At 44.5% G+C, this 20,989-nt stretch overlaps 2 protein-coding genes across 2 annotated transcripts in view; one reads left to right on the plus strand and one right to left on the minus strand.

The window, feature by feature from the left end:
• The window catches only part of CFAP77 (cilia and flagella associated protein 77), a 59,047-nt gene extending 49,213 nt beyond the window's left edge, over positions 1–9,834 (minus strand). Inside the window, exon 1 of the mRNA XM_054284113.1 lies at positions 9,652–9,834. Within this exon, the coding sequence (XP_054140088.1) occupies positions 9,652–9,777 (126 nt within the window). The 5' untranslated portion in view covers positions 9,778–9,834. The remainder of the gene's footprint in view (positions 1–9,651) is intronic.
• A 375-nt stretch (positions 9,835–10,209) lies between these two features.
• On the plus strand, positions 10,210–19,280 carry TTF1 (transcription termination factor 1). Its single transcript, XM_054284112.1, has 12 exons — positions 10,210–10,261; positions 10,876–10,976; positions 11,131–11,933; positions 12,698–12,945; positions 13,307–13,492; positions 14,538–14,616; positions 14,884–15,014; positions 15,491–15,719; positions 16,759–16,848; positions 17,055–17,120; positions 17,561–17,646; positions 18,027–19,280. Exons 3-12 carry the CDS (start codon positions 11,140–11,142, stop codon positions 18,185–18,187), a joined length of 2,070 nt encoding a protein of 689 aa, XP_054140087.1. The 5' UTR covers positions 10,210–10,261; positions 10,876–10,976; positions 11,131–11,139; the 3' UTR covers positions 18,188–19,280.
• The last annotated feature ends 1,709 nt before the right edge of the window (positions 19,281–20,989 follow it).

The following is a 20,989-nucleotide window of genomic DNA, read 5'->3' on the forward strand; positions in this document are numbered from 1 at the left end:
AAAACACTGCCTGAAACACACACAGCTCCTTCCACATCTATGGGGCTGAACATTTTGGTTTTTGGGGGGTAAAATTCACAGAGAAAAAACTCTTAGAGCAAAACACTGCCTGAAACACACACAGCTCCATCCATGTTTGTGGGGCTGAACATTCTGGGGCTGCTGCTGCTTTTTTGGGGGGGGTAAAATTCCCAGAGGGGCAAAGCTGGAGCACCAAAGAGCATCAATTCCCAGCAGGGGCTGAGGACATGGACGACATTCAGCCCAATCCTACACAGCTCTCAGGCTGCACCTCCCAACCCTGCAGGGTCCTGGGGGCTAAAATGAATTTGTCAGCCAGTGAAGCTTTGACAGCCCTTTTTAATGCATGGTGTTCCTCAGGCAATATCCATTTAAGGGTCCTGGGCCCTCACTCTGCAGTGGCACAGCCAGCCCTGGCCATAGAAGCCCTTTATGCTGGGGGCTGTCAGACACAAACCCTCATCCCCAAGGATCCTGCTGTGACACACATGGGACAGCACAACTTACAATGAGATTTTTCCATTAATTGGCTTGTTCAGAGTATTTAGTACTGCCAGAAGTTAAATTTGGGTACCCAGAGCCCTTTGAAATGCCCCTGGACCCTCCCTCTCTCAAGCCCTGAGCCCCTTCCCAAACCTCCAATGTTGTTTTGCTTGGCAAAAGCTGGAAAACTTCTAAAGTCAGCCTGGTCTGCCTTCCCCAGTTATCTGAGAGCTTAAAAGGTTTGAAACAAAGCTACATTATGATGCAACCAAATTCAGCAGCATCTGATTAACAAAAAGGAGGCCACAGCTACCTGACAGCAGCTGGTGGTTATTTTTTATTTCTAAAACAAACTGATGGCCTCAAACATTCATACATGTTTGGGTTTTTTTGTTTGTTTGTTTGTTTAAATGTCTCATTTCCTGGTTTGTTTTTCTCCTGCAGCGTGCAGGGAAATAAAGTTTTGCAATTCTTCTTCTCATAATAAGTCTGTCCAAAAATGATGTAGCTCGTTGTGTTGAAAGATGGTTTCATTTTCTACTCAAAATTGGTATGAAAAATTTGCCTTGCCAAATGAACATTGTATACTGAACTTGTCAAATCCTCTCTCCTGACACAAATAAAAGATAACATTGGGTGGCAGCATGTAAAACAGCACTGACAAGACAGCTGGGATGGAAGCAAAGAAATGCATATTTTTCTCTTTCTCTCTTCCAGAGCAGGGAATGGGAAAGATCCAGGTGAGCGAATGCTGGCGTGTTACAACCAAAAACACATCATCTAAAGACTTAACAAGCCATTTCCAGGCAGCTTCTGAGATGAACATAAGCGATTCCATTTCTGATTAGCAAAATCATGACAAAAGCATCAACTTTTTTCCAAGCAGCCAAGAAAGCTGCTAAGTAGGAAGAGTGGCTGAGTAAAAGGAGTATTCAGTTAAAAGTTCACAACTCTGCTGTGCAGGCTGGAAGGACTATTCCCAGCACTGCAGAAAATTATTCTAAGTGTATTTAAAAATAAATAAGGTAATGATAACACTTTCATTAGATCTGCAGTGTCTCCATGTAACTGAATTGTTTTTTACCTATTAAAATTGGTGATTGAAGGCTGTTAGCTATTTATCAGCCCCGAAATTACATTTCTCCTGTCCTCTTAAAAATCACAACAACTGCATAGTTAGTAACAAGAAAAGACTCCTAAAACTGCAGTTTTGGGGTGGGGGGGAGCAGGAATACAAGCATGAAACACAGATTGCACCTTCAAATCCCCCATGGCATCACGCTTCTTTGTTCTGCTAAGAAAAATTAACCTCAATCTCGGCTCAAGGTCCCCCGATTGATTATCATAGTCATTTAAATACTGTAATCTCATTTTCAGCATCAGGGAAAGGGAGCGAAAAGAAGAAAAAGAGAAAGAGGTGGGGAAGCGAGGGGGAGAGAAAGAGAAAACAGAATAAATTATCTGACAAAAGGAAAAAGGCCCTTTCTGCTTACGGAGCCTATTTCAGATCCTTCCACTTGATTGGAAAAGTTGATGAAGTTTAAATGAAGCAGAATTAGAGGCTCAGGCCACTGAGTATTGACAGGGGCCCATGGAAGAATGTGCAATTCAATAGGGCTGATTTCTGTGGAAAGCAGGGGAAAGGCCTAAATGGTATAATCTTCAATCAAATCTAACATCGACACTGACAAGGCAGGGTAATGAGATAGGCCAGATCAGGCATGTTGGTTAAAGAAATTAATCCCTCTCGCTGCACCAAGAGTTCAGCTTTGATGCCTATTGTACAGAGCCCCGTCCCAGCCTATCTAAATGCTAACTAACTGCCAGTGGGAGCTGGGACTGTGCTTTTCAGGGCTGGGGCTAAGCTGGGAATGATTTTAGCTGCCTGATTTTGGAGGCAGAGGTGGGATGGCACCGGGAGCAGAGCAGGGATGACAAATGCAGCCGCCCCGCCATGCAGGGAAAGTTGCATTTCTGGTTGTCTGAAGGCTCTAACACACTGTAATACGTGGTAATTAATGGAGTTACAGTCCTGATCATCCCACTGGAATCCCCTGGGAGCCACCAGGAGGGTGATGGAGACAGCAAATAAGTCGGGAAGTTGAAAAGCTGCAAACAAAGGGGCTCTTCTACCTGGGCGAGCAAGCCAAAGCTCCTGATTAAAACCAGTGTTATTTTTCAGGCTGGTTTGCTCTTTATGGAGCAATGCAAGGTTCACTGTGTTTGCTTTGAGGGTTTTTTATCCCCCCAGCCTGGGAGTTACGCTATTATTTTTAATCAGGTTTCACTTGTAAGATTTTTAGGCACAAACCTCGTGTTGGTTTGCTTAAACAAATCAAACTAGAGATATTTCCCTTGATATTGAAGTTTTCTTAAAGGCTGTTGCTGGAAATCTAGTAGTAGATCCCACTTGCATTTATCTTTGCTACTTCAAATAAATGTGAGTGGGAAAGTCAGTGTAATTTATTTTATCAAGTACAAATGGTTAAAAAAGAAAATATTCTCAGAAATGCAGGTTCTGTCTAATCTGTACAATGCGAGCAGCCAAGCAAGAACAAAACAATCCCTGCAAGATGACAAAAGCTTCTGAAATCCAATAATTAGGCATAAGAGCATCTCTAAGAATTTGCATGGAAAGCAACCTGCCCTTGGGGAAAGTGTGGCTAAAAACTCCCAAAAATCAGAAGCTGAAAACGCTGCTCTCTGTGCCTGCTCACAACTGCTCTCTTTGCTCTACATTCTGCACTCAAAAAAAGGGAAATATTGTGGGAAAGGTTTAAAAATAAAGAGTTTTTCACCTTTCACCAACTGTTTGCCTGCCCAACGCCCTCTTGTCCAGCACTGTCCTCGCTGAGCCCCCTCCAGCTTTACTCAGGGCACTTTGTGGTGCCTCTTGCAGAGAAGGAGAATTTTTGTTGGTGTTGGAGTGGGAAGCTGAGGTTGGAGAGGAAGGAGGGCAGAGATGTTCCTGTGCTGTTACAAATTTTAGCTGCTCTCTGGTGCTACTGCTGGGTTTGGTGTCCCTGGAGCAGGGTTGGTGGGTTAAGGACACCTCAGAGGGATTTGGGGTATCCCTGACTTTCTCTGGGGTGTCTTCAATTTGAATTAGCCTGAAAATCCTCTCTTGGCTTGGTGTGGTTTGGGGGCAGCACTAAAACAGGCAGTGGCTCTCCCCCAAAGTTTCTTAAATCTTTCTGAGAATAAAGCCTGAATTTTAGGCTCGTCATAAAAATTTATAGCCTGCAGCAGCTCTGGGTGCACTGTGAATGTATGGATGCATTTGTGACCCATTTCATTTCAGTTTTTTCCCTATCCTGCCCACATCCTCTCATCCTTCGGCTTAATTTTTGTTTTTACATCCCCACCAACTCGGGCAAGAGGCTGTACAAATGCTCTCTGCTCTGCCAGCACTGCTATTAGGGTCACAATGCAACAATTTGGTCTAACCATTATTATTGTGCTGGCTGACTTCAATAATGCACTTTTAAATCAAAGAGCCTTTGAAGCTTTATTTCCATTGTATTAGACAAATAAACATAGAAGATTTTCACAAACATAAAAGGCATTCACCTTGTAATGTCTCTGGGCTTATTAGTCTCACCAATTTGCATTGTTTTGTTCACATAAAGGATCAAAATGCCCTTTTGCTTGATTTTACATCCTGCCTGTGGATGTTGGGAGTGAGCAGCTCCCCAGGCCCGTGCTGCTGGGGCTGTCCCTCTGCCTGCTGAGTCACAGCTGGCACTTTGGAGCCTCTGTTCAAACAACCAGGAGGAAAAACCCACTACTTTTATTTGTGCAGGATGTTTACTTGCCTCTTGGAAATACCTTATTTATTTCAGCAGTGCCTGTGCAAAATATGGGAGGGCACTAAAGCTCATAAGGAGTTTAATTTTTAGTGTACCAAATAATTCATTTAAAATCTTAAATGAGTTCATGCTGAGAAGAAAACCCTTAGAAGTCAGAGCATTGGAAGGAAAGCTCAGAACCAAACCTAATGATTATTTGACTAACCAGCCCTTCATTAGTTTGTTTCTCTAATGAATTATTGAGGCACTGCAAAGCCATCTCAGAATACATTTTTAAAAGCACAACACTCAACTTAGATTGCAAAAGTATAATAGTACTTGTGATATAATAATAATAGCAATAAGCACACAAAATGCTGCATAAACACTAATTAAACCTCAGTGTCCCCAAGCAGCAAGCACAGAAGGCAGGATGTTCAGCACATGCAGTGATTTGAGGTAAAGAGAATAATTAGCACCAAATAAAATAACATTATTCCAAACACACCTCATGGTACTTGTGGCTCTGTGAGAGACAGAAACTGAACTGTGCTTTCTGCAAATTTCCAATAAATGCATTGATCCCAATTAGCTGTGAGCAGGTTTGGGTTAGAGGAGGGAGCTGAGTTACTGAAATTATCAAAGCTAACACCTAAGGGGAGTCACCCAAAGCCTGCCAGGGCTGTGATCAGCGCTTTGGCTGAGCTTGGTTCACATCCTGGCTGTGGTTGAAGCCCCAGGTCCCTTGAGGGAGCAGAGGGACCTCCCTGTGCTGTGAGGGTGCTCTGTGCAAAGGAAATGATTTTCCTCCTGTCAGTCCCATTCCTCACCCGTGCCCAGTTCACCTTGGCTCCTCCTCAGGCTGGTGCCAGAAGAGATAAAGGAGATGAGTGGATTTGGAGAGAATGTTAAAAAAATAAAAACCCAAATCGCCCAGGAAGCTGAGGGTTAAAGGCTCAAAGATGAAGCACAGCATTCAGATGTAAAAGCCCTGTTGCAGCCACAGTCCAGGTCAATAATAAAAGCTTCAGAGTGATGGAAAACCTGCCCTGTCAGTAATTTCTATTCCAAGAGAAGTTTGTGATGATGCAGTTTATAGCTCGAAGTTGTAATATTGTTTTTCACACCATGCACTTGTCCAGCTTTGTCTCTTGCTTAATTACAGTTTTCTTTTCTTTTTCCACTATATGATACAATTTTAGTTTGACAAAATGGCCCCACTTCCTTTTGTAATGTCCATCCTATGGATCTTTCCAGAAATCAAGATGATTTTGCAACAATTGTCAGCAGTGCCTTGCTCAGTGACAGTCAGACAGCTCAGAAATACTTCATTGTGAGCTTCAATAGGCATGAAAGGAAAAAGAAAAACGTGGTGGGTGATTTCTGCCTTTACTTGGTACCCACACAGGGAGTGCAGTTCCTTGAGTAATAGGGAACTGCTATCCCTGCGTGAGCCCAGGAAAAGCTTTTCTGTTCACCCCCTTCACCCACCAAAAAGTGCATTTCCCTCTCCTGGCCTGGCTAATCCTTCCTTTGCTGGCAATTCCAAAGCCAAGGCGATCAGTGTGCCAGTTCCCGTGGGTTTTGGAGCTTTTTTGATCATATATTCTTCCTCTGGAGATGGTAGCTGCTGAAATTTTATTGACTGAATCCTGTGGCTTCTGTTCAATCTCATTTGGAAAAAAAAAAAAAAAAAAAAAAAGAAAAATTTCCAGCCCTTGGGGCTGTAGAGAAAAGCTTAGGAAAATGAACCCTAAATGCCCTGGCATTCAGACCAATAAAGACAGCCTGGCATCAGTTGTCATGTAAATAACAAGCTTGTAAAATAAACACTGCACATTCCAGCGGTTGTTTGTTAAATCTGCTTTTCCTGCAGCCTGCACTGGGACCTGGTGCCAGCCTTTGCTGGCCAGCAGAGCAGCAGCACCATCCTCCTCCTCTTCCTCCTCAGAACTGCCACTTTGGGAACAACTTTTCCATGTTGGGAGCAGCAGCAGGGGCTCTGAAGATGATCCAGATGTTTCTCAGGGTTTTTCCTGGAAAGCAGTTCCTGCTCCCTGCGTGGCCCCTGGCTCCACCTGGACAGGTAAGGAGATGCTTTGGGGCTGGATTTCCCATTTACCTTCACACATTAAGGAAGGTAAATCCAACTCTTTCCTGGTGACAATGACTTTGTCAGTGATATCTTGAACTTAATTATATCATATTACACAGAAGATGTTAGTCTAAATAATCAAACTTCTGTGGGTCACTATTTCTGAAGTCTGTGTTGAGCTTTCCAAGGGTTAAGTGTGGTAAACTCTTATTTCCTGCCCAGAGCTGGTTTATTTTTGTAACACAGGAGTTTTCAGTAAGTTTGTACTGGAAAAGTGCTTGGCTAAGGCTTTTACTGGTGAAAACAGACCAAAAATGCTTTGCTCAGATTTTTACTGGCATCAGTAGATGAAATGCTCTCCTCAGCTTCATGCTGCCAGCAAATACATACTGATAACTAAATTAACTCCTTGATTAATTAAAACACAAAATATATTCTAGCAGAGAAACAGAGCATTCATCCCTAGAAATGTTCATGTGAGAAGATGATGGTTTTAGAGCCAGAGTGTGTGGAGAGGCTGGGGCTGGGCAGAGCTGAGGCAGGAGGCTCAACCTGGGCAGGGATCTTGGTTGGATGTGTGATACAACATTCAGAACATACATAAAATAACTCAGAGAGAATAAAGGATGTCCTTTGGCTGCTGCAGAGTAGATTTGTCACACTTGCACCAGTGTTTTGGGGTCCAAGTGCTATCTGGAGGAGGGTCAGGGACCAAGTGTCCCATCCATCTCCGCTGCCCTCAGATTTTGTGCATTTGCTGCCCAGAGACCCTCCCTGGCAGCTGCTGGAGCTGTGTGCTCCTCATGCCCTCCCTCAGCTGCCAGCAGCACTCCTACAAGCTGCACTTGGCTCCAAACCTTCTGTCCTTTTCTCCTCAACCATCTCCGTGTCCTTCAGGGCTGGGACCTGCTGCCCATCCTCTCCAGAGTCCCCAGGGCTGTCCTGGGGAGGAGGAGATTCCAAGAGATGTTTGTGATTGCTGGGAGCAGCAGGAGGAGGACGAGGAGGAGGAAGGGCAGTGTGGGAGGCAGAAGTTTGCTGCACAAACTCCAGCAGAACCCACCCTGAAGTGCAATTTCTGCTGGTTCCAAGAGTGAAAGTGTCCCTGTTATCACCCTGTTTACTCCATGCTGGAGGATTGCACCAGGTGGATGCAAATCTCCTCACATCCCTACCAGCACAAACTCTCCTGCAAGGAAGCCTTGAGTAAACAGAAATCATCCAGAATACTGAAATTCAACAACATCTTTTCCTCCTAAAACTTGCTCCAAGTTTATTTTCACTAGATTGCAGGAATACAGATCGTCTCTTAATTTATTAAAACATTAATTTAAAATTGCTCAGAATTCCCAGTGCCAGGATGCTCTGCAAGAGAGTTCTTCCCATCCAACTTCGGGGATCCAGAGGAAAGAAAGCAAGCAGAAGGTGTGGATTTGAGCAAGTGAGTTCTGATGTACAGCCTGCTTTTTTTTCTATGCCTAACAAAATCCCCCAATAGATTTTTAGTCACAAAATAATTCAACACTGCAAAGTCATTTTCAGTGACACTCCAAATTCCCGAATTTTACCAACTCCCAAGCCTGCCGGTGCCAGTGCGATTACGGAGGGAACCCAAGGGCCGATAACCGGCTGGAAAGGCGCGGTTTAAGCGGGGAAACGAGGTTTGGGAGGCGGAATTGCGGCCGGGAAGGGCTCGGGGAGCGCTCGGGGCCCGTGAGGGAGCGCGGGCGGGCTCGGGGCTCGCTCGGTGCCGTTCCGCGAGCGCCGCCCAGCGGCCGAGAGCGGCACTGCAGCGGCTGAGGGGACAGCCCGGCCCGGGCGGGGGGCGAGGAGAAGGAACCGAACCAAGTGAACTGATTAAAGCTTTGTGAGCACCACGCCCAGCTCGGATGGGAGTGGGAATAGCAAACTGAGACGTGCCGCGAGTTTGGGAAGGGAGCAGTGATGGGGAAGATGAAACAGGAAAGCCTTATAAATAATATGATTGCCTGGCAAAAGATTTTGAGAATATGGAAACTATAGGTGAGATTGAAATGAAAGCAAGCTTTGAGATGATACCTCAGTTACTGAACAATGGGAAAACAATGGTGTGGCCAGCTCAAGGTAATCCCCTTTTAATGGAACAACACTCTCTGCTTGCAGACAGGCCCAAGGGTCACAGCAGACCCTACAGCTTGGCAGAAGGGGCCCAAAGAGGAGTTTTTAGGGTTTAAAATGTAACACAGTGTGGTAATGTAGTGATTCTTATAAGCTGTATGTAAATGCTCTAGGATTTGTATCTTTTACTAGATTGGTTAGTGAGAATCAGAATATTCAACACAGAAGAAGATTTATTGTATTGTAACGGGAACTTCATTCTCTTACCCTTTTACTCTCTCACCCTCTTACCCTCTCTCCCCCTCTCTTCTCTCAGGCCTGCTCCAAGCTGTGCCTGGCAGCCCCCAGCAGGGCCCTGCACCCAGGCCCTTTGCAATAAACCCCAAATCCCAGCAGGGCCCTGCACCCAGGCCCTTTGCAATAAACCCCAAATCCCAGCAGGGCCCTGCACCCAGGCCCTTTGCAATAAACCCCAAATCCCAGCAGGGCCCTGCACCCAGGCCCTTTGCAATAAACCCCAAGTTCCATCACTTGGCTGCAGAGATCTCTCGTCTCCGTCCATCCCAACCATCCTACCCCCTGATGCTCCTACAGAGCAGAACCTCCAGAACAGGTCTAAAAATGCGAATAACAGAACCACAGATTCACTTAGGGTGGAAAAGACCCCCAGAATCATCGAGTCCAGCCTGTGACCCATCAGCACCTTGTGTCCCAGAGCAGGGTGCTGAGTGCCAGGCGTTCCTTGGACTCCTCAAAACCGCCCTGGGCTCCCCTTCCAAGGGCAGTGTGATTTAGGTGGGTACAGTTTGTGTGACACAAACCCCAGGATCCCTCTGCTGTGTTTGGGGGTGGAGAGCAGCCCCAGTGACATCTCGGTCCCTGTCCCCGAGTGCTTCCCAGACCTCGGGATTTGGGGAAACCCTGGCAGGGAGAGCCCATCCCGCTCTGTGCCCATCACCGGCTGCGGAGCGCTCGTTAAGGAGCAGCGGGGAAACACAATTTCCTTGTTATATAAACCAGCATGGTGTGGAAAAAACTGATTTAACGGCTTTAAAGGGGAAACTTTTCTGCTGTGGAGCTGCCCGGGGTGACCGTGACCCCTCACCCTCCCCGTGGATTGTGGGATGGGGGCTCGGGGATGGACGGAGCGGGGGTGGCGGGGCTCACCTTGATGATGAGCGGGTTCCGCAGCATGCTGAGCCGGACCCGCCCCAGCCGCTCGTTCTCCGTGCCCGGGCCCGCCTCGGCCAAGCTCATGGGCTGCCGCCGGGGCCCCGCTCTGCCGCCCGCCATGGCGCCACCGGCCCGGGCGGCTCTGGGCGGCCCCGGTCCCGATCCGGGTGTCGAGGGGGAGTCTCGGCTGTCCCGGTGCCGGGGCTGTCTTGGCGGTGCCGGTGCCGATCCCGATCCTGGGGTTCTCTGCAAGGCCCCGGTCCCGGTCCCGATCTCGGGGGTCTCTGCACGGCCCAGGGTCGGTGCCGGTGCCGATCCCGGGCTCTCTGAACGGCCCGGTGCCGGTGTCGGTGCCGATCCCGGGCTCTCTGCACGGCCCGGTGTCGGTGCCGATCCCGGGCTCTCTGCACGGCCCGGTGCCGGTGTCGCTGCCGGTGCCGGGGGTTCTCCCACCGAACTCGCGGCTCGCTCGGCGGCGTCCGTCTCCAGGCAACAAGCGGTGCGCCTCTCTAATGGCTCCGGCTGGGGCCGCTTCCGCCGGCGGAACGGATGGGCCGGGGGTGGGGCGCGGCGAGCCGGCGGCGCGGGCGCACACCGCGTGGAGGTAACGGGAGGCCCGGCGGCACCGGGAGCGCTAAAGGGGCGGCGGGGCCGGGGGGGATCGTGGGCTCCTCACAGCCCGGGGCTGCTGGGAGAGCTGGGGGAGCCTCCCTCGGTAGCCCCGGAGCGGCGGGGTCCGGCCCGGCCGCGCTCAGCCGGGGTTTCTCGGTGTCTGGGCCTAGGGCCGAGCTGTGCTTTGAGCCCCGCGGAGCTTTCGGGGCCGCGCGTTCCCCTCGCTGGCGGGGAGGGGATGGCCGGGACCGGCCGGAGGTGCGAGCTGCCCTGGGAATGCGAAATTCAAGGGCACGTGTTTCAAACGTGCCCCGGGGTGTTACGCAGAGAGTGTTTTGTACGTGCTGGGTGTAGAAAATGTGCTCGAAATGCTTCCTGCCCGCTCTGTGTGCCCGAATCCTCCCGGCAGGGCGAGCTCGGCCCCTCGGACACTCCTCATCAGAGAATTTGGGGTTTAGTGCTGCTCAGTCTCGTGTTTCTTTGTTGCTTTTAGCTTGGTGCTGTTTCAGTGCGGAAAGCTGAACATACTAGTCCGACCTTGCTCAGCTATTCAAAATTAAAGCTAATATTTATTGAATTTATTAAAAGTGTTTCTTGTTGTTGTAGGAAAGCACTTTGAAGGCTGGGGACAGCTGTGATGCTCATCTGTTTGATAAAGAAGGCACCAGCTTTTCCTAGGCACTTTACAAAACTAACTGGATTGAAAAGTAAGAGTCTAAGATAAAATTGAGGTTTTAGTTGTTAAGGTTTTGGGTGGGTTTTGTGCTTTTTGTTGGGTTTTTTTGGGGGGGGTGTTTTGTTTTAAATAAAACCACTGTATATATGACAACACTTCACTAAAACTCCTCTCTTTTACTTTAGGGAAAAAAAATGAAAGACAAAGCACATGCAGGTGATTTTCAAGTCCAGGATTCTGTCAAGAAGAAGAAAAAGAAGAGGAAATCAATTGAGTCCAGCAACAACCACGAAAATGCTGAAAGTGTGGAAGATGGAGAGCCTGGCCATGCTTCCCTAGTGCTCTTTGAAGATGCAGCAGCACAGGCTGGGGAGGGCAGGGAAAAGAAGAAAAAACTGAAAAAAAAGAGTGAGAAGCAGCAGACTCTGCTGGATAAATACTTTGGGAAGGTGGAACATGAGATCAGCAATGGCACTGGAGCAGCTGCTTCCCCGAGGAAGAAGAGGAAGAGGAAGGACAGCGGCCACGAGCTCAGCGATGTCAGCTGCGTCTCTGTGAACCACGACTGCCAGCAGGGGGCTGCCGATTATGTTTATGTTAAAAAGCACAAGAAGAAAAGGAAAGAGAAGCATCGTGGAGAGGATGAGCTGTGTGAGCTGCCTCCCAGTGAGGAGCACAGCAAGGGCCACAAAGAGAAACCCAAAAAGAAGAGGAAGAAGAGGAGAGAGGGCCGGGAGGACACAGAGGGAGCAGCTGAGGCGCCGCTGTCACCCCCAGGGCAGCACAGGGGGTGGCCTTGCCCTGCAGGGGAGAAGGGAGGCTCTGATGCTGCCTCTGCCATCACTGAGGTCTCCATGGAGCTCCCTGCAGGTTTTTCCACCCCCAGTAAAGCAGCTGGGCCAGCTGAGAGGGCTCCAGCACCTGCTCAACAGCCCTACAAGAGCAGGGCTTATGTCATGGAGGAGAGCTCTTCAGACTCTGATGTGATGTGAGTTCAGCTTTTCTTTGTGGGGTTTTTTCCTTCCTCCACTCCCCAAATACATTCCTTTGCTTATTTGGCCTCCAGGTTTTTCTTAATTCTGTTTTGAGTGTGTTTTAGAGAAAAACTTTAAATTTACACAGCATTTGTGATGTTAGAGAACAACTTTAAAACCTCAGTTTGCTTGTGGAGATGCAACAACAGTTTTTAAGAACACTTCATTGTAGGCTCTTTCCTCTTTTAAAACCATAGGTATAGAAATAACTTACCTGCAAACAATTCCCATTTAGTGGGGGGAAAAGAAAAGGATTTAATTTGCTAAAATTGATATTTATAGTGACCATGTGCACCAAGTAAGGTCAGCTAAACAATTGAATGTTCTCTGCAAATAAATGCTCATGTAAGTAGTTCTTGATGCCTTTGCAGTGTCTAGAAAACAAAACACGAGCACTAGTAAGAGACAGATGGAAAAAATGTGTGGGCCAGTGCTAGCAAGAGATAATTTCTTCAGTATGCCCATGAGTGAGAGTTTTGTGGATTTTCAGAACTTCAGAAAGCTCCTTGATTATTGTAAGTACAGAAATTTGGAAATAAATTACAATTATTATGTTAAAAGGTTAGAAATGCAAGGCAGTGGATGTGTGAAGTATTTTTTGTTCTGTAATTAATATGTTCATTCTTTTAATGGTAGAGATGTTAACAACATCTGTGGCTTGGAGTTCTAGTGGTGTATTTTATTTTATGCCTTTTTTTTGTCTTTTTTTTAATATTAGGACACCAAAAGCCTTGGCCTCACATGAAAAGCACCAGAACAATTCCTTTGCCGAGCTGGCAGCCTATGATGAGGTCAGTGTGGATTGTGAGGAAGGCCTGGACTCTGTCACGAGTTTATTTATGGATTTGGATACTGCAAGGCAAGAACTGGAAGAGTTTATTCCTCATGTGAAGAATATATCAGACAGTTCAATCAAGAAAATGGCTGGAAGAGACCTAATGAGGTTTAAGGAGTTTAAAAAGCAGGGTGAGCTCTCTGAAATCCTCTTGCAGTGAGGAAGGACTGTGCAGCTGTGACAATGTTTGGACAGTGTCATGTCTGTTGCACCCACAGTCTGGTTCACTTCATTCCATTGATGTCTTTTCTGTTTCTGTTTTGTAGCATCTGCTTCCACATTGGCAAATTTCAGTCCAAACTTATGTGTTAATTGCTGATTCCTAGCTGGTTTTGTCTCTTTCACTTTTCTCTTTTCCCCTCTGAATTTGCAGTGCTGAACACTCCCATTAAAGTGTTCAGTTTTCAGTTCACCTGAGCTAAAACCTGAAATGTGCAAGAGATGGTACTTGAGGTTTGACCTGTTTTTTTTTAAACCTTTTCTGTACTTTAGGTATGGCTGTCAGGTTTGGCAGATTTACCCAGAAGGAAAATAAACAAATCAGGAAAAATGTTGAAGAGTTCTTAGCACTTACTGGAATAGACAGTGCTGAAAAACTTTTGTTTACCTCGAGGTATCCAAGTGCTAAAGACACCATCCATCGCCTGAAAACAGAACATCACTTTTGTGAGAAAATCTGTGAGTATTCAAGTTTTTCAGACAGCTGAATGTTGCATTCTACAAGCTGGTGATATCATGGCATGTTCTGTAAAATAATTTTTGTTAAAAGCACTGATATTGCTAAATTTGGTGAGAAAAGAAGGTGCTGACATGGTGTAGTTGATAATCTGCACAGTCCACTGTTCTTATTACCTGGTCTCAAATAGGAAGAGTTTAGAGATAAAATGTGGTCAAGACTAGTAAGGACTTCCAGACTTGCATTTGGGCTTTATGGCTTTAAGTGCATTATTTTTCAACTATAATTAAGGTTACCAATGGCAGCTGTGAGTGATTAAGTCCTGTCTGAAACTGTCACCAATAAATAGGGGGCAGGCGCAGGATCGAGCGGGGTGGAGAAAACTGAGCCATGCCAGTTTTCCAAGAGCTGGGGAATCTCCTCAGTGCCCCAGGAGCTTTATTCTGTGTGTTTGGTGACATCTCAGGCAAGGCAAAGTATAGAGCAGCCTGTCATGGATCAGGATGCTGGGATCAAACTACAGCTTTGTTCCTCTGTGGTTATTTCAGACACACAGTCCTTCCCTCTGCATTGGCACATTTCCCTGATGCTGACTTTCATTCCAGTCTGGGAGTTTGCTCCTGGGCTGGGAAGATTTGGCAGAAAGTCTCATTATTTCTGTGCCTTGCAGTCCTTTGTGCTGGGCACTGCTGCCCGAGGTGGTTGTGTGTTCCCAGGGATGGGTCTCTGGGGATCTTAATTTGGTTTTTGCTGCTGCCCCCAGTGCCTGCTTTTCTCATTTGGGACAGTCTGTGACACCCAGGGTCTGCTCAGCTCCTGCCTGGTCTCATGTCTCTCTTTAACTGGCATGCTGAACACTGCCTTAAATTTTAATCACACCTGGATCAAATGCACAGCCAGCCCATGCAGTTTGTAGCTGCTGAGTGGAAAGAATCTGTTGTTGGTAGCACAGCCATGAAAATGTGTGGTGTTGGGTTTTGGGGTTTGTTTCATTGTGGCCTCACCACTGTTAGAAATGTTTGTTAAAAATGATGCTTTCCCTTCCAGCTGAGGGCATTCCCCGGCCCTGGAGGCTGATTTATTATCGAGCAAGGAAGATATTTGACCCAAATAATTACAAAGGAAGGTAAGGGAATACTTTAAAAGTGTTTCTGAATGCTAATATCAGTCTGTGTTGATTATTTGTAAATTAAAAATGGATTCAAATTAAAATCCTCTCTCCCATTTGTGCCAGTTACTGTCACTTAATTGATAACTCATTTTCCCTTACTGATTCCTCTGTTCTAAAATGTGACTTGATGATTAACCCTGATCACCTGCAGGTGTTACAGCTCTTTAAGAGATTGAAATGATTTGAAATTACAGCTGAAGCTGTGCCCATTTCCTCAACCAGGTATACTAAAGAAGAAAAAGAAAAATTAAAGAAGTATCAAGCTCTGCATGGCAATGATTGGAAGAAGATTTCTGAGTTGATGTCCCGTTCCAACCTCTCAGTTGCTATGAAATTTTCTGAAATCAAGTCAGGTATGGAATTTTAAGAAAATTAATTTTGTGTAATGTTATTTGAACTGTACAGTGTAGGTACCCTAAAAGTCCTTCAAGTCTTTAATTAATTGATTGATTTGTAGTGGTGGTCCTGTTCACACCACTGATTGTATTTTCATGTGGAAAGGTAAGAAAGATCTCTGAAAGAAAATGGAAAAAAAGTGGAACAAATACAACTCTTTATTAGCAGAACTAACATCAAAAAAGATTATTTCATGGGGAGGGCAGAAGGAATTTGTCAGCCAGGTTTAAAAAGAACAACTGGAGATCAAACTGTTCTTTAGTGTTTGGGCTGAACTCTCAAGCTTGGTATGCAGAAGTGTTTCTAGGACATGTGTTAAGAAGTCGGTACCATAAATAAAAGTCATGCAAAGTGAAACATTTTTTCTTTTGCCTTTTTTTCCTTAATCACTTGTGATAAATTATGCCTTAACCTGGTGGCTTTTCAATTTTAGCTATTAACTATGGTCCATGGACAGAGGAAGAGACCCAGAAGTTAAAGAGTGCAGTGAAGGATGTGCTGAGGAGAAAACTGACAGCAGAAAATGCAAGTTCTCCTTCCTCCCTGGAGCAGCCAGACTCAGACCTGTGGATTGAGCGTGAGCAGCTGCACCAGGCACTGCCATGGACTGAGATTGAAGCCAGAGTGGGAAGTCGATACTGGAGACAATGCAAACAGAAATGGTGAGGGCTTGGCTAAACTGGGACGGTAAAATGTGTACTGGGCTGTGTTTATTCTGCAAAACCTGTGTTTTGTACCATGATGATCCTTTGGTAGGACAGGTAAGAGATTGTAGAGCAGAGAAGAGGCATTGCAGATGAATCTGAGAGAAATAACTCCTTGCTAGCTGCAGCAAGTTCTATTTGCTGTGATAGCAAAGCCTGATTTCTGCCTGGTGTGAGAGGCCTGAGCAGCAGAGCTGACTTACATGCTGAACCCTGGGCATTGTGACTAACACCAGCAGATTTATTTAGCCAAAAATAGATGATTGAGACTCTTATGCCAGCTGTTTAACACCAAACCAGCTGCTTCAGACACTTTCACATAACCTTGTGTAGTTATCTGCAAGAAATGTATCATTTTGAGAGACTTTCCCAACTGACAGGAATAGCAGCTCCTTTGTAGGGTATTTTAGGGGAAACTCTCCCAGCCAAGGCCTGGGCTCCTGCTGGTTGGGAAGTGTGCCATCAGATCCAGGTGTTCTGTGCTAAAAATACAATCAAGTCACTTTGACTTGCTGATTTGGGGCCCATAAAAGCTGGACCCACTTTTGGGGCAAATTTGGAGACCTCACCTAGGGGTGGAAACACTGTGGAGGATTTTCCAGTTGCTAGGAAGGGTTCTCCAGGTCCTGCCTGTGAAATGGGGCTGCCCAGTGACAGGATCTGGATGATGGTAAAATATTGAAGTAATTGGTGATGTATCTTTCACAATCACTGTCCTTTCTCTCATATAGTAATGATTAGTGCACTTTTATTTTTGCTTGTTGCTAAAGTTAAGTGTATAGTTTTATTAAATGTATCATTTTACCTTTTTGTTGCCTTAATATTCATAGTGAAATAAGATCATTCTTAGTGAAATTAAGACCATTCTTTCTATTGGTGACTGTCCCTTCAATCCCCCTGTCACTTGGCAGAACATTGCCTCTCTCTGACAGCAGCAGCATCTTGATGCTTGGAATTTCTTGAAATGATAGAAACCTGGTTTTGTGTGTTTTCAAAGGAATTCAATTTTAACAAGCAAATTGACCAGAGGGCAGAAGTTGTACAGTGGGACCAATGGATTAAGGACCAAGATCACCCTTATTAAAAGGTACAGTGCTGAGCACTGGGATGTTTTTTATCTCCCACTGTTTGAGCTTATTAAAGTTGGCAGGGTGAGAACAGCCTGATGATTACATGTTTTGTAATCATTCATTCTGTGGACAAAATGTCCTGTAATTCCTGACTGGGGGAGCTGGGAGCACTGAATGATGTCTTGAGTTCTGTTTTCAAACTGCTTCTGTCTCACATTCACAGGTTGTATCAAACAAAAGCAGAGGATGCCAGTGAAGTAAACTGGGATGAGCTCAGTAATGCTATTGGGTAAACCTCCCTTCTTTCTTTTTATTAATTAATTGATTTGTAGTGGTGGTTCTCTTCTTCACACCACTGATTGTATTTTCATGTAGAAAGGATAAGAAAGATCTCTTATGGATATAAAGGGCAGTGAAAGCAGAGGAATCAAAGTTCTGATACCTTTACAACTGTAGGAAATGTTCAGTTTGGAAATATAACAGTTGCATAATCTGGCATAACACTGAGCAGGAGACCCTGAAACCCTTAACATTCCAAATACTGGAGTGTTGTGTATCTGTTCATCAACTAATGGGAAAAATTATGATTTGACATTATGGGTTAATTATTATTTGAATTCCATCCTTTCTACCTAAATCTAATCTGGGATTTGACTGGATAACTCAGTAACAATTAAGCTTTATGATAGTTCCTTGCACCATTAATTCTTTGAACTCTTCTCTTTGCAGAGATGTTCCTAGAGGCTATGTTCAATCAAAGTTTTATAGGCTAAAAGTGTCCTTTGTGCCCCTCTGGAAAAGAAGGACTTTTTCTGGTCAGTATGCCAGCTGTTTGTATGTACTCCTTAAGGCTTTGGCTTGAATCTCACAGGATACATATTCTGCTTCAATTTTTTCCTAATTGGCTAAAATCTTAGACTTTATGCTTATTTTACTAATTTTTTTTTATAACTTTCAGTGTTCTCTTCATGCAATTGCTTATGAAACTGTTCTCTTTACTACCTTGGCTTGAAAAGCTTTAAGACTGTATATTTTAATTTCTCTTTGCATGTTTGTGTTATGCCTGATCTCCCTGCAGCCCCTGTGATCAGAACAATACAGAGATTTTGTGCATTTAACAACAGAATTTCTGTCTGAGATGCTGTTCCTCTACAGATCCAATTAAAACCACTTTTTTTTTTCTTTTTTCTCACAGAAATTATTGATTATCTGTATGAAAAGACACTCCCAGACCTTGAAGAAAAGTTAAGGGAGGAAGAGAGGAAAAACAGGAGTGTTGACAATTCAGCAGCCAGGCAGCAGCAGCAGGCTTTCAGGCTCAGTGACATTTTTGACTCCAGTGATGAGAGTGATTAATTAATTAATTAATTGATAGTCCTAAAAGCAATGCCTAATTTGCAGATTTAACTGGCTGAAAGTGGGTGCAGCTCATCACCTGCAAGTACCAGGCTGTTGGCAATGGGAAGAGTCAGGATTGGCACCTCTGACTCTCTTGTTTCAGCTTGAAGATTGAGTTAAAGAGGGCTTTTGTGCCACATTTTATTTTATTTATTTTATTTTTATTATCAGCTTTGGTTTTAGAAGATTTCATGTAAGCATACAAGTTGCTTTCTAAATGTCTCAAAATACTTTTTTTTTGGTGGAGGTGACAGCTCCTGTTTTCCCTTCATGAATGAACTTGATTTACAGAACTTTATTTTTTTTAAATTTATGGGACTGGAAAAAGGTTTTCAGTTTGCTTTTAAAACTGTAACAATCAAGTGTTTAGACATCTGTGTTGATGAAAACAACACAACTTTTGAGTTGTTTTTTTTTTTAAACAGGTATCTTATTCTTAAAAGCAACTGATTTTATTTTTTATTTTTGATGCAGACATACACTTTTCTCAACCCTTCTAAAGAAAAAAGACTTTTGTCTATTATTATTCATCATTTCATGCTAACCAAAACAAGTAATATAAAGTGTTGTATTTAATATTTGGAATACAGAGACAAACCTGTGTGTATATATATATATATACATATGCATCATATATATTTTTATTTTGCCATGGAGAATTTCTCCATTTTAATAAGATGGAGGTTTTACTTGTGTTTTGTATGATACTTTTAACTCTCTGCCTGAAGTGATTATTTGTAAATTGACTGAATTAATGTAAAAAGCCCCAAAAATATGTGTAAATTCTTTGTAAGGCTTGTTTATATTTCCCATATGCTGTACTAGACAGTAAAGCAAGAAGATTCAGTCCCTGCTTTTTCAGGGTCATTTTGATAAGTGACAATTTCCCTCTTCAATTCCAGTAATCATTATTGAAAATCCAGAACTTTCAATGGCTGGAAATAAAGGCCTTGTTGGAGGGTCTGGAAGGTGACTTTCAGCAAGGGATTTTGAAGGAAAATTTCCCATATTTAACTGTGTTTGCCTTTAGTCTCTCTGAGATATAAAGCACTGGGATAAGGCACAACCTCCCCTGCACCAGCCACTGCTTTGAGGGTAAAGTTTTTCAGCCAAGAGATGAAATGGGATGGGGGAAGGAAACCCACACCACCTCCACTTAAATCTTTGTGTTGCTTCATGGGTTTTAAAGTTAAAAACTGAAAAACTTCTGAATCTAAAAAGTTTGTCTTTTTCAAGGTCTTGGGGTTTTTTTTCCGCCTTGGAAATTGAGATGCTCTAAATTATGTGGAAGCAAGAGCACAAACAATGCCTGGTTGTAGTTTGTAAAACAGATCTTGCAGAAATAAACTTCTGTCTCCATGCTGAGTTTTATTTTATTCTTTGCTTTAAAAGAAAACTGTTGTGGCTGAGTGGAATGCACCTCACTCCAAAGAGAGAAGCAGCAATGTTTTATTGAGTGAAAAGAATAATTTGACAAGAGTTTAATAAATTTGATGGAATTCAATAAAGTTTTAACAGTGGTGTACCAAGGTTCAAAGCTCACCTTATTAATGACTTATTCATTAGTACTAATTTAGCTGCTGTCAGTCACTTACCAAGGATCTGGTGTGAGTAAAGGATTTCTTACTCAGGTAAAGGATCCCAAACCTTGGGAGGTTTCCCTGCTCCAGGGCATTCCTCTGGCCTTCAATCTATCTGCAATTCAGAGTTATTAGGGTGAAATTGGTGCTTATTAATCAGCAGTACAGACAGCACAGATGCCTTTGTTTGAGCTCTGCTATCTCATTCTCCACTCATTATCTTGCATATTTGGGCTTCAAAACCACCTTTCAAAATATTTTTCTGAGGAATTTTCACTCCCTTGGCAGTGAGCCAAGAGCATTCCAGCTCAAAGGGTCACCTCAGGGCATGAGCTCCTGTTCCTCCCTCCCAGAAACTACCCAAGAAAAATCTTGCTGATGCTCCTTTAAAGCAGTTTCTCTGCTAAATGGGAATTGTAAACTTGAAGCCATCACTGCACTGGCTGCTTTTGGGGAAACAGAGGCATCCATCTCCCTGCAGCCCTGGGAATGGAGCAAGGAAATTCCTTCCTCTCCCTGGGTGAGGTGTGTGCAATCTGTTTGCACAGGGGCAAATAATTGCATGTTGATTATTTCCCAGGTGCTGAAAGGCACAAGGAAGGAGCTTTTCCCTTTGCCATCCTCTTCCCTGGCCCGTGGGATTGCAGGCATGGGGAGGCAGTTCTTTCACAGGGATATTTCAGTGTGACTGCAAACAGAGCAAACTCTGCAGAGGTTTAAAAAAAAAAACCAAAGAGGCTCCACAGAATGATGAAGAAAATAACATTGACAAAGCTTTGTGTATCAGACTGCATTATAAATAAGAGCATGACAGAGCCTTCAAGTGTAAAAGCCCCCTAAAAACTCAGGTGTTTCAAGCAGATATGTTGTTTCAAGTGTTTCTCTGGCATCTTTGTGACCCGAGTGGTGTTACAGCACAAAACTCTTCAGCTGTGTGGCATTATCAAAGACAGAGACAGATGAGCTCCAAGGCTGTGTCTGCAGCACTTCAAAGCTGAAGAAGCAGCTGAAGATCAAACAGGGATTTGCTTTTTTCACCCCTCTCTCTGTAAGGTCTTAACCAAGGAGGTGGAGAAAGGTGATGCTGATATAACTTGGGTCAAAGTTACAAGATGCTTATGTAGCTTGAGGTAAAGGACACCAGTATAACCTGAATCATAACTTTTTATATTTATACAAC

Source organism: Melozone crissalis, unplaced genomic scaffold (genome assembly GCF_028551555.1).
Source record: "Melozone crissalis strain CALT ecotype California unplaced genomic scaffold, PUWL_Pcris_2 ptg000041l_1, whole genome shotgun sequence".
Classification (NCBI taxonomy): Eukaryota; Metazoa; Chordata; class Aves; order Passeriformes; family Passerellidae; genus Melozone; species Melozone crissalis.